This window comes from Pan paniscus, chromosome 17, assembly GCF_029289425.2.
Source record: "Pan paniscus chromosome 17, NHGRI_mPanPan1-v2.0_pri, whole genome shotgun sequence".
NCBI classification, from domain to species: Eukaryota; Metazoa; Chordata; class Mammalia; order Primates; family Hominidae; genus Pan; species Pan paniscus.
Genome location: NC_073266.2, coordinates 40,451,198 through 40,463,708, shown reverse-complemented (window position 1 = coordinate 40,463,708; position 12,511 = coordinate 40,451,198). Strand labels below are relative to the sequence as shown.

Below are 12,511 nucleotides of genomic sequence, written 5' to 3'. Positions count from 1 at the left end.
ACCTCCACCTCCGGAGTTCAAGCAATTCTCCTGCCTCAGCTGCCTGAGTAGGTGGGACTACAGGCGCGTGCCGCTACGCCTGGCTAATTTTTGTATTTTTAGTAGAGTCAGGGTTTCACCATGTTGCTCAGGCTGGTCTCAAACTCCTGACCTCGTGATCCACCTGCCTCGGCCTCCCAAAGTACTGGGATTACAGGCAAGAGCCACTGCACCCAGCCTACTTTTTGTTTTTGTTTTTGTTTTTTGAGATGGAATCTTGCTCTGTTGCCCAGGCTGGAGTGCAGTGGTGCGATCTCGGTTCACTGCAAACTTGGCCTCCAGGGCTAAAGAGATTCTCGTGCCTCAGCCTCCTGAGTAGCTGGGACTACAGGCGCGTGCCACCACGCCCATCTAATTTTTGTATTTTTAGTAGAGACGGGGTTTCACCATGTTGGCCAGGCTGGTCTCAATCTCCTGACCTCAGGTAATCCATCTGCCTTGGCCTCCCAAAGTGCTGGGATTACAGGTGTGAGCCACTGTGCCTGGCCTCCTTTACTTTCTTAATAAACTTGCTTTTAATTTACTCAGTGGACTCACCCCAAATTCTTTCTTGCAGGTCTACGAACCCTTTCTTGGGGTCTGGGTAGGGATCTCTTTCCTGTAACACTGTGAGTACGGTTTCAGTTCTCTCAAAGTTTTTGGTGCTGTGACCTCTTGAAATTTAAAGATTATTGAGGATCCTAAAGAGCTTTGGTTAATGTGAATTATATAAATTGGCATTTTCCATATTAGAAATTAAGGCCGAGCACAATGGCTCATGCCTATAATCCCAGTGCTTTGAGAGGCTGAGGCAGGAGGATTGCCTGAGGCCAGGAGTTCGAGACCAGTCTGGGCAACATAGTGAGACCCCCCTCCTCCATCTCTAAAAAAAAAAAAATTGAAAAAAAAATAGTTGGGCATGGTGGCATGCACCTGTAGTCCTAGCTACTCAGGAGGCTGAGGTGGGAGGATCACTTAAGCCTAGGAGTTTGAGGCTGCTGTGAGCTACAGCTGTGCTACTTCATCCCAGTCTGGGCAACAGAGTGAGACTCTGTCTCTAAAAAATTTAAAAAATAAAAGATATTAAAAGTGATAAATTTTAGAATATTTATTCATCTAAAAATAAACCCACTAGCTTTTAACATAAAATATACAAATTTTATCAAAAATAAATATATATATCCCAGAATAAAAAACATTAGTGAGAAAAGATGTCTGAATCTCTTTAAAGTTTGGCTTAATAGAAGACAGTTGGATTCTCAGGTCTGCATCTGCGTTTAATCTATTTTGATATGTTGGTTCATATGAAGTATATGAAAAAAATCAGGCCTCTTACAGTCTTTAACAAATTGTTGGCTGGGCATGGTGGCTCACCCCTGTAATCCCAACACTTTGGGAGGCTGAGACGGGCGGATCACGAGGTCAGGAGATCGAGACCATCCTGGCTAACACGGTGAAACCCCGTGTCTACTAGAAATACAAAAAAAATTAGCTGGGCATGGTGGCAGTAAGCTGAGATCACGCCACTGCACTCCAGCCTGGGTGACAGAGTGAAACTCCATCTCAAAAAAAAAGATCTTTACCACTGGCAAAACATTATCTGTGTGAGTAGATAATCCTGATGCTGAGAGTCAAAATACAGAAATACCTTTACTTCTAAAGTTGGCATAACACTGCAGCTGTCATTTGTAACTCTGTTTCAAATTTACCTGTTCATCTATAAAAAAGAAAGACAAGTAAACTTGTACCCCCAACCAATTTACTTATAATGAGAGGTTGGAATAGATTATTTCAAGCATTAACTTTTTATTCTTTGATTTTTTGAAACTGTCAATCAAATGCATGCTCAGGCCATTTTTGCACAGCTTGTTATCTGTGATTTTCTTGAGCTTAATGCTAACTTCCTATCAAATCCACTCAAGATATTGCCTGGTTCACTGGACATACATGTCTTTCAAATTTTGAGTCCACTTTCTGCATTTTCTCCCAAATATCTTATCAAAATTGATAGGTTGATGGTCTAAGGTTAATCTGAGTTTTGTTCTTTATTTGTCCTGCCAAACTTTGGTGGAAATGTTAATAAACAATGAAAGGGCCCGGACTCAGTAAGCATGAATAATGGATAATTATCTTTCTGAACAAATGGTTAGAGGATAAATAGAAAAAAAAAAGCAAATTTCCTGGACAAATCTCCAAGGGGATAGTGGGCAGCCTCAAATTTGAGTGCAGAATGTGTTGGGCAAATATCTACTACATTAATTGTCCCTGGATTCTTAAATATGTAAAAAGAAAGTTCACTGTAGAATTACTGATAATTTCTCTTTTAAAAAGTGTTACAATTATAAATGACATGTAGAACAAGGGTCCCTCCCCATTTCTAGTAGGAGACCTAGTTTAATGATTCTAATTTTGCAATGTTCGTTGTGACAACTGAGTTGGTTATAGGCTCACTGAGGAGAATTGTCATATTCATCTTTCTACTCTCAGCTGCTAGTTCTGGTATGTAACAATCATTAAGTGGTTACTAAATTTTTTATTTTCCATTGCACTGCCATGTCTTAGCCCCAGGTGCTCCTCATATTTGGAATATTATAACAGATTACTAAATGCTTTTCTTGCACACCTGACTCTATGCCTGACCACGCCCTCACCAAATCCATTTTATATATATTGCGGGCCTGATGATGCCATCTAAATTAATGCATTACTACACAGCTCAAAATGTTTTCTACTGTCTTGAAGTTTAACATTTTACTACTTTTCCTCGTTGTCATAGCAATATTTCTTAATTTGCCTTATACTGATTTGTGAACTTGTTAAAAATATAAATGCTCAGACAAAATCAGAAACTTTGGGGTGGAGCTTGGCAATCTGTGGTTTAACAAGCCTTCCAGGTGATTCTATTGTACACCAAAGTTTGAATGCCACTGTACTAGCCTGTAACAATGACTTAGGGCAGTGTTCTCAAACTTGGCTGCACACCAGAATCACACAGGGAGCTTTAAAAGAAATATTGATGGGCTGGGTGTGGTGGCTCAAAGGCAGGCAGATCGCTTGAGCCCAGGAGTTTGAGACCAGCCTGAGCAACATGGCGAGACCTCAACTCTACAAAGTCAAACAATACAAAACAGGCATGGTGGCACGCCGGTAGTCCCAGCTACTCAGGAGGCTGAGGCTGCACTGAGCTGTGATCGTGCCACTGCTCTCTAGCCTGGGTGACAGTCTGTCTCCCCCAAAATTACTGATGCCTGGAACTTACCCTCAGACATAATTGGCCTGAGGTGCAGAAAACGTTTGACTAGGTGGACTTATAAGTAAAGGTGATAAAATTGAATGCTTGAAATAAATTCATGTTATTAAAGTATCATTGTTTACTGAAGTTCTGTATAAGATTTAATTTGAAGAAAGGGATCTGCTACTAATGGTCTGAAAAACCACAGTACTACAGACTCAAGTCTAAAGTCTTAATTTTGCATTCAAGACCCAAGTTTACTGCCTTGCTTACTTAAACCACATACTAGCTCTACTCCCTAGTTCTAATACATACACCTACAAAGGGGAAAGAACATCAAACTGAGGTCCCAGATGCCATACATTCTGGTTCTAGCCCTTTGGGACCTTGGCAATCACTGACTCTTTGGGCTCCTGTTTCTTCATTACAAAGTGAGGGGCTTGAATCAAATGATCTCTAAAGCCCCTTCTGACTCAGTGTTTTAGCATTTCCACATTCCAATTAGTTGGTTTCCCAACTTAGATTGCATTGTCTCCTCCTCTTTGCTTCTCTAGGTTAACTCATCCTAAGGCATAGTTTGGGTTCTAATTGGCCTTAAGATTTCTTCGGCACTCAGCCTAAGCCTCTTTGACCTCTTAGGCATCTTTTTATGGCTGCCTGTTCTCCCCTGGGTAATATGATCTCATACATTTCTTTGTATTCCTAAATGCCCAATATATAGGTACACAATGTTAACTTTTTTTCCTCTCAAGACCATGAATTCTTGCCTCTGCCCTTTGTATATTTCAACAATAGCTATGTCGAAAGCTCTTTTTGGCCTGATGAGCTATCATTACTGTGCCAAAGGTACCCAATCCATATCCTGTATATCCTAGAAATTCTCTTTTGATTGCTCAGCCCCTAGTTTCCAACTAATTATTTCTCCAAAAATAGCGCTCGGCCGGGCACAGTGGCTCACGCCTGTAATCCCAGCACTTTGGGAGGCCGAGACAGTGGATCATCTGAGGACAGGAGTTGAAGACCAGCCTCGCCAACATGGTGAAACCCCGTCTCTACTAAAAATACAAAAAAAATTAGCCAGGCATGTTGGCATATGCCTGTAATCCCAGCTACTCAGGAGGCTGAGGCAGGAGAATCGCTTGAACCTGGGAGGAGGAGGTTGCAGTGAGCCAAGATCGCGCCAGTGCATTCCAGCCTGGGCGATAAAAGTGAGACTCCGTCTCAAAAAAAAAGTAAATAAAATAAAATAAAATAAAATAAAATAAAAATAGCTCTCTTCTGGCCTCTGCTGGTGTGATAGCAGAAAACTGTTTCATTCTTTGCTTAAGTGCATGCCAAAGAATTCAAGTGTAAGGACACTTAAGTTTTCTTTTGTCTCTCTTCTCTTTTCTTTTCCTCTTCTGTGAGACAGGATCTTGCTCTGTCACCCAGACTGGAGTGCAGTGACACAACCTCGGCTCACTGCAGCCTCGACTTCCCAGGCTCAAGTGATCCTCCCGCCTTAGCTTCCTGAGTAGCTGGGACTACAGGCACACACCACCACACCTGGTTATTATTATTACTATTTTGAGATGGAGTTTTGCTCTTGTTGCCCACCCAGGCTGGAGTGCAATGGCATGATCTCAGCTCACTGCAACCTCCGCCTGCCAGATTCAAGTGATTCTCCTGCCTCAGCTTCCCGAGTAGCTGGGATGACAGGCATGTGCCACCACACCTGGCTAATTTTGTATTTTTAGTAGAGATGAGGTTTCTCCATGTTGGTCTGGCTGGTCTCGAACTCCCGACCTCAGGTGATTCGCCCGCCTTGGCCTCCCAAAGTGCTGGGATCATAGGTGTGAGCCACTGCGCCCGGCCTATTATTATTTTTTTATGAGACGAGGTCTTGTCATGTTGCCCAGGCTAGTCTTGAACTCCTGGGCTCAAGTGATCCTCCAGCCTCAGCTTCCCAAAGTGCTGGGATTACAGCCGTAAGCCACTGTGCCCAGTCAACACTTCGGCTTTCTAAGGACTATTCTAACAGTCCAACTTGGCAAAGAGAAAGACTGAGGTGTCACTTAAACTGCTAGATATGCTGAAAATACACAGTTGGATAGTAAAATTTGAGATACAATTCAAATGCTTATTTCTGCAGTGGCATTTTTCAAAATTAAACTCATGGATGTTATGAGATGACAAAGATGACAAAGTAAGATTCTTAGGTGTTTCTTTAAAAGCTTGCTCTTTTAGAGAATATTTGTCAAATTTTGTCTAATTCTGACACTGTACTTAGTATCATGCCTGGTAAAGATAAAGTGCTGAATAAATGTTTGTTAAATAAATGAACTAGTGTTATTTGGTTTATGTAACATTAGTCTTTTTATGTAACTGAATTACAAATTAAAGACCATCTTGGAGCCAGGCGCAGTGGCTCATATCTGTAATCGTAGCACTTTGGGAGGCCGGGGCAGGAGAATCACTTGAGCTCAGGAGTTCAAGACCAGCCTGGGCAACATAGTGAAAACTCATCTCTATAAAAAAAAACAACAAAAAATTTAAAGAAAGACAATCTTGGGAGAAATCTTTGCCCTCTTTCAAAGTTATTTCTTTCAGAGCGTCTAATGCCCTACATACATTTAAAAATACATGCTAGTTGCAGTTTATTATTATTATTATTATTATTATTATTTTTTTTTTTTGAGATGGAGTCTCGCTTTGTCGCCCAGGCTGGACTGCAGTGGCGCTATCTCAGCTCACTGCAAGCTCCGCCTCCTGGGTTCACGCCATTCTCCTGTCTCAGCCTCCCGAGTCGCTGGGATTACAGGCGCCCGCTACCGCGCCCGGCCAATTTTTTGCACTTTTAGTAGAGACGGGGTTTCACTGTCTCTCCTAAATCGAGCCAGGATGGTCTCGATTTCCTGACCTCGTGATCCGCCCGCCTTGGCCTCCCAAAGTGCTGGGATTACAGGTGTGAGCCACCGCGCCCGGCCTATTTTGTTACTTATTGAGACAGGGTCTCACTCTGTCATCCAGCCTGGAGTGCACTGGCACGATCTTGGCTCACTGCTGCCTCAACCTCCCGGGACTCAAGGGATCCTCCCACCTCAGTCTCCCAAGTAGCTCCTGTGCCACCATGCCCGGCCTAGATGCAGTTTAAACTGAGTTACTAATATATTGAGCCTATTGGCAGCAGCCTTGCCAGTTGGACTTTGAGAAAACTTTTCACCGCATGAAATGTTTTAGGGAATATTCTTCTGTTTCATCTGGCTTTTCTCTCAAGGTAACATTATCATGTCTTCTACACATATTTGGGAATCCATGATTAACTCATTCAGACTGTCCCATTTGACAACCTTAGGTTTCAAATGGCTTAATCAGAATATCTCTTTACTAAAGGTAGGCAAGCTGTCAGTCAAATGTTAAGTGCGACATATAGGTTCTACATGTTTCCTAAGTTTAAATCAATAGTCTCTAACTTTAAAAAGCTTGCTAGTGGCCAAGTGTGGTGTCTCCTGCCTGGAATCTTACTACTTTGGGAGGCTGAGATAGGCAGATCACCTGAGGTCAAGAGTTTGAGACCAGCCTGGCCAACATGGTGAAACCCCATCTCTACTAAAAATACAAAAATTAGCCGGGCGTGGTGGTGCACGCCTGTAATCCCAGCTACTCAGGAGGCTGAAGCAGGAGAACTGCTTGAACCCAGGAGGTGGAGGTTGTAGTGAGCTGAGACTGTCACTGTCACTCCAGCCTGGGTGACAGAGTGAGAGACTCCATCTCAAAAAAAAAAAAAAAAAAAAAAAAAAAAGCTTGCTGGCAACCTGAAATTCTATGTAACTATGTAACCAGTGAATGACATACATTCTTATGAAAATATTATCTAACGTGTATTATACAAATGCTTTACAAATGTATAAAGCCCTTTAATATACATTATCTTTTTAAAGAAAAGCTTGAGTGCAGTGTCATGAACAGCCATTTTGCATTTAAATGTTATCTAACTCAAATGTTTTTTAGTTTTGAGAGAGTTTCACTGTGTTGCCCAGGCTGGAGTGCAGTGACGTGATCTTGGCTCACTGCAGCCTCCACCTCCCAGATTCAAGCTATTCTCCTGCCTCAGCCTCCTGAGTAGCTGGGATTACAGGCATGCACCACTACGCCTGACTAATTTTTGCATTTTTAGTAGAGACGGGGTTTTGTCATGTTGGCCAGGCTGGTCTCAAGGTTTTGACCTTAAGTGATCCACCCACCCTGGCCTCTCATCAAAGTGCTAGGATTACAGGCATAAGCCACCGTGTCCTGCCACTGAAATGTTTTTAAAATGTGTCTATTTCCTTACTCCATTTAAAGGCAGAAGTTGGTCCACAGCAGATAAGATGGGAGAGAGACCTCTCAGCTCACTCAACTTCACAGGGTAACAAGAGTAAATGAAAACTGCTATAAATGGGATGGATAGCTGTGAAGCTACCATCAAGTGGACAAACCCTACCTCTCTTTCTGCTTAGGCTGCTTCTTAAAAAGCAAAATCCATTGGAAGTATATAACTCCAACCACACATCCTGTGGTGCCTTGTTCAAATCCAGGTGTCTCTCAAACTCCTGGCCTTTAGGACTAACTATAGTGAAGATGAATTAGTAGATTCTGGAATTAGGCAACCATGGGTTCTAATTTCATCCCTACTAGTTATTAGAGGTAGCCATGAGATGGATAATTCTGACCTCTGAGAAGTCAGGAAAGTTATGAGGTAGGGCTTTCTGGAAACTTTTTTTTATAGGGGACAAAAACAAATGGCATGTACTTTTTTTCTTCTTTTTGTGCAGAACATGGGCATGATGCTAGAGGTGGCATAGACTGCTTTACAGATACCAGGATGAACACCAATACAAAGTATGGAAGAGCAGAAAACCAGGAGAAATCTGGGTCCCTGAGGCCATTATGGAGCTGCACTAGTGGCATTGGACTGCTGACCTCTAGACTTTTTAAGGTGAGAAAAATAAAGCCAGTAATTTGTTGTTTAATCTGTTTTTTGGATCCTTTTTTTTTTGCAGCTTAACAATATTTATTAAGTGATAAGCTCACAGGGTTGAGGATCGAAAGAGAACCATCTATGTGAAGAGTATAAAACAGTTCTTGACACACAGGAAGTGACCAATCAATGATAACTATTATTTTTGGGAGATTATCTGACTACCAGCAGAGAACAAAAATCAAACAGAATAAACAACTTGGGAAGGGAAGAAAAGGGCTGAACAGAAGTGATGATAGGGTGATAAAAAATTCAGAATCATAGAGCCAAACAAGGTACATAAGTGGTCTGACATATAGTACATAATCAATATGTATAATTCCTTTTCCTATCCTATCTGTGAGAACACAAACTAATACCATTTAGTCACGAGAACCTTGATCAACAAGGAAGACCAGACTAACCAAGAAGATTTTAGGACTCTGAGAAGTAAAGATTGTATTTATAAGGTTATTTATATTTGGGGGAGACATTCCACTCAATGTCTCTTTTATTCCTGCTTATGTAATACTGTCAAGATATAAATCAAAGAAATACACAAAAGAGACACTGATAAACAAAATGTCACTAAAAAAGATGGCACAGATTGGTCAGCCATCTTAATGACTCATTAATGGCTTAATGACTCATTAAGCCATCTTAATGACCTTAATACTAGGTCCTAGAGGAATAGAAAGTTGCTAAATAGAAAAATCTATTTTGAAACCAAATTGTTCATAACATTTGTCAATCCACAGAAATAATACAATAGAATTTGAACAAATGGGCAGAGAACTCAACATATTTAACCTCAAAACTGCACCAGAAAAAAAAAAAAAGTATGGCTGGGCACGGTGGCTCATGCCTGCAATCCCAGCACTTTGGGAGGCTGAGGCAGGTGGATCACGAGGTCAAGAGATTAAGACCATCCTGGCCAACACAGTGAAACCCCATCTCTACTAAAAATACAAAAATAAGCTGGGCATGGTGGCGTACGCCTGTAGTGCCAGCTACTTGGGAGGCTGAAGCAGGAGAATTGCTTGAACCCGGGAGGCGGAGGTTGCAGTGAGTGAGATTGTGCCATTGCACTCCAGCCTGGCGACAGAGTGAGACTCCTTCTCGGAAAAAAAAAAAAAAAAAGAAAAAAAAGTATGATGAAAAGAAAACATGTGAAGAGCTGGAAAATTAGGACCAGATCAGAGAATAATGTTTACAATATGTGGGAAAGGAAAAAAAGTCGATATTTGTGGTCACCTTGAAAGGAATTTATGACAATGTAGTACCTGATTCCAATTCAACAAAAGCTGGAGAGTTTAAAAAAACTATTAAAATACAGTCTTTCTTTTTTGTTTAAAAAAAAAAAAGACTTAAATGCTAGACACTGATATGACCTAGAGAAGAGCAATTGATGAAGAAAAATCTGTAATGATTAACATGAAGTCACTGCTCAATGTAAATACCAAGGGAAGATGAAGTAAAAAGAAAAGAACTGAAAGGCAACAAATCACAGACTACAACTATTGTATTTTCAAAATTGTATTAGGTATCACTACATACAGTAAAAACTCTTAAGTTAGAGTGCAAAATGAAAGCGCCTTATTGTTTTAAAGGTGCAAAAGCAAAATATCACAAACATTTTCAATAGAAAACTGATTTATAAATCCATTTACAGAAGATCAAAAAAATCAATGTTTAGTACCAACTTTAACTATAAATAACTAAGAAGGAAAAAACTGTCCTCCATCCTTCTGTTTCTGTTTCAACGTCTATGTCTTCTGCTCCTTGCCTTTTGGAGAAAATATTGCGTTGTAAGGCTGACGTCTTTTTGGACGAGGACAAGGATCAAGATCTTCCTTAATATAACCTTAAAGACAAATCATAAACTTAGAAGACTGTATGTGCAACATGCATTTCTTTCAGCTTATATCTAGTAAACATTTCTCTTATTTGATGCTTTGTAAGTTTACATGATTCTTCTGATTATTAGCTGTGTGATGCTGATGACTGATCTCACTATTTAGCATCAGTTTCCTCATTTATAATAATGATAGCAAATATTTACCAAATGGTTACATATATCATCTCATATAACTCACATTCCTTTGAAGTAGTTTCTACTATACCTGTTTGACAGATGAGGTAATAGAGACCCAAGGAAGTTAAATTACTTGTTCAAGTTCACAAAGCTAAAAAGTAGAGGAGCTGGGACCTGGCCCAAGCTCTTTCTTATTCCAGTAGCAGAACTCTTAAACACTTTCCTATTCTGCCTCCCATAGGTAGTTGCAAAGGGGGACAAAGTGCTAAACATGAACTCTACTATTATAAATTTCAGGTACTTATCAAAAATACTTTCTACAGTAGCTATTTCAATAGATGACAATCCCTCTATACCCTTCAGACTATTAGATCTCCTAAGGTGTCTCTAAGCATGTAATCTTCAGGGGAAGTATTTGCTCTGCCATACGCATGGGGTGCAATCACAGGCTCTATCCAGACTGATTCTATCTGGTGACCAGGCAGTGAGATATCACATCAAATTTGACTCAATCTGGCTTATTAATGGGGAAAGCAGAAATACAGTGAAAGCTGTCAGAGACTTTGCATCTTTTGGAAAAACTATCTTACAGTTAAACATCTGGAGCGTCTCCAAAAGTGAAGAAGGTCTCTCCCACCTTGTTGTGCAGCTAAATCATCAGAGCTCTTCATTGAGAACAGTTTCTTTTCAAAATTAAATTAAATTAATTGTTTTTTTGAAACACGGTCTTGCTCTGTTGCCCAGGCTGGAGTGCAGTGGTGCAATAACGGCTCACTGCAGCCTCCACCTCCAGGGCTCAAGCAATCCTCCCATCTCAGCCTCCTGAGTTACTGCTGGGACCACAGGCATGCACCACCATACCTGGCTAATTTTATTATTTATTTCGTCTAGAGCCAGGGTCTCACTCTGTTGCCCAGGCTGGTCTCGAACTCCTGGGCTCAATGGATCCTCCCATCTTGGCCTCCCAAAGTGCTGGGATTATAGGTGTGAGATACTGTGCCCAGCTGAGAATAGTTTCTATAAGATGGCAAGGCTGAACTGAAATTCTAGGTGGTATATTTTATCATTTGACATTTATTTAATGCTATTTTATCTTCTTGTGGGTAAAAATTTTAGACATTTATCTTTAACTGACAAATACAGGCCTAAAGCCTGAAGGCTACTAATTAATTAAAAAGTCAAATCATAAATATTCTAAACACTACTATACTTTTCAATCACATACCAGAAAACATATCTTGTTTTCATAAAACTCAGTATTTTTTTTTTAAGACGAGTCAGGTACAGTAGTGAGAATGAAGGGAAAGAGTAAAAGAAGCAGTTCAATCTGTATCTGAATGATCAACTGAGATAACTAATTGCCTCTGGACCAGCTAAAACTCAGTATTTTAAACCACAAGGAAAGACTTAGTCTGTAACTGGATGGTCTTTGGACCATGGAGAAAATAGCAAAAAATAATAAAGAGGTCAGATAAGTCCCTGCTTAGCTAATATTCTTCCTCTCTTATGGCTTTTTTCTGAACAGCTTCATTTAAGTATACTTGGTATGTAATAAACTGTACACATGTAATGTCAGTATTTAGCTCATGTTTTAGGATGATTTTGAATTAAAATTCTTCATAAAACTAAGAGTATGTTGTCTTATTAAAAGAATGTTTGATTGAATGTCTGTACCAACATTCATTTAATAACAAATGAGTTTTGAACTATATGTGCCACATACAAAAAAAGTCTAAGAATACAATAATGTAGAGAATAAAATCTTCAGTTAAAGAGGCCCCTTCAGGCCGGGCGTGGTGGCTCGAGCCTGTAATCCCAGCACTTTGGGAGGCTGAGGCGGGTGGATCACTTGAGATCAGGAGTTTGAGACCAGCCTGGCCAGTATGGTGAAACCCCGTCTCTACTAGAAAAAAAAAAAAAAAAAAAAAAGGCTGGGTATGGTGGCATGTGCCTGTAGTCCCAGCTATTCAAGAAGCTGGGGCAGGAAAATCGCTTGAACCTGGGAGGTGGAGGTTGCAGTGAGCCGAGATTGTGCCACTGCACTCCAGCCTGGGCCTCACAGTGAGACTCCATCTCAAAAAAAAAAAAAAAAAAAAAAAGGCCCCTTCATAAAAACTAGCTATTAAATGCTCTTATGAGCTCCTCTGGAATTATACTTTCACAACAAAGGGTCTGTGAAATGGACCCTGCTTAATTAAATAGCTCTTTTAAGGCTAAGGACTCGAGCATTTCATTTCATTTAAACCAA

At 40.5% G+C, this 12,511-nt stretch overlaps 1 protein-coding gene across 10 annotated transcripts in view; it reads right to left on the bottom strand.

Moving 5' to 3' along the window:
- Positions 1-9,748: 9,748 nt before the first annotated feature.
- Positions 9,749-12,511, bottom strand: part of RBBP8 (RB binding protein 8, endonuclease) — a 98,502-nt gene continuing 95,739 nt past the window's right edge. For all 10 annotated transcript variants that reach the window (XM_055102759.2, XM_055102760.2, XM_008968601.4 and 7 more), the window contains one exon: positions 9,749-10,092. In XM_055102759.2, the coding sequence (XP_054958734.1) occupies positions 9,988-10,092 (105 nt within the window). In that variant the 3' untranslated portion in view covers positions 9,749-9,987. The remainder of the gene's footprint in view (positions 10,093-12,511) is intronic.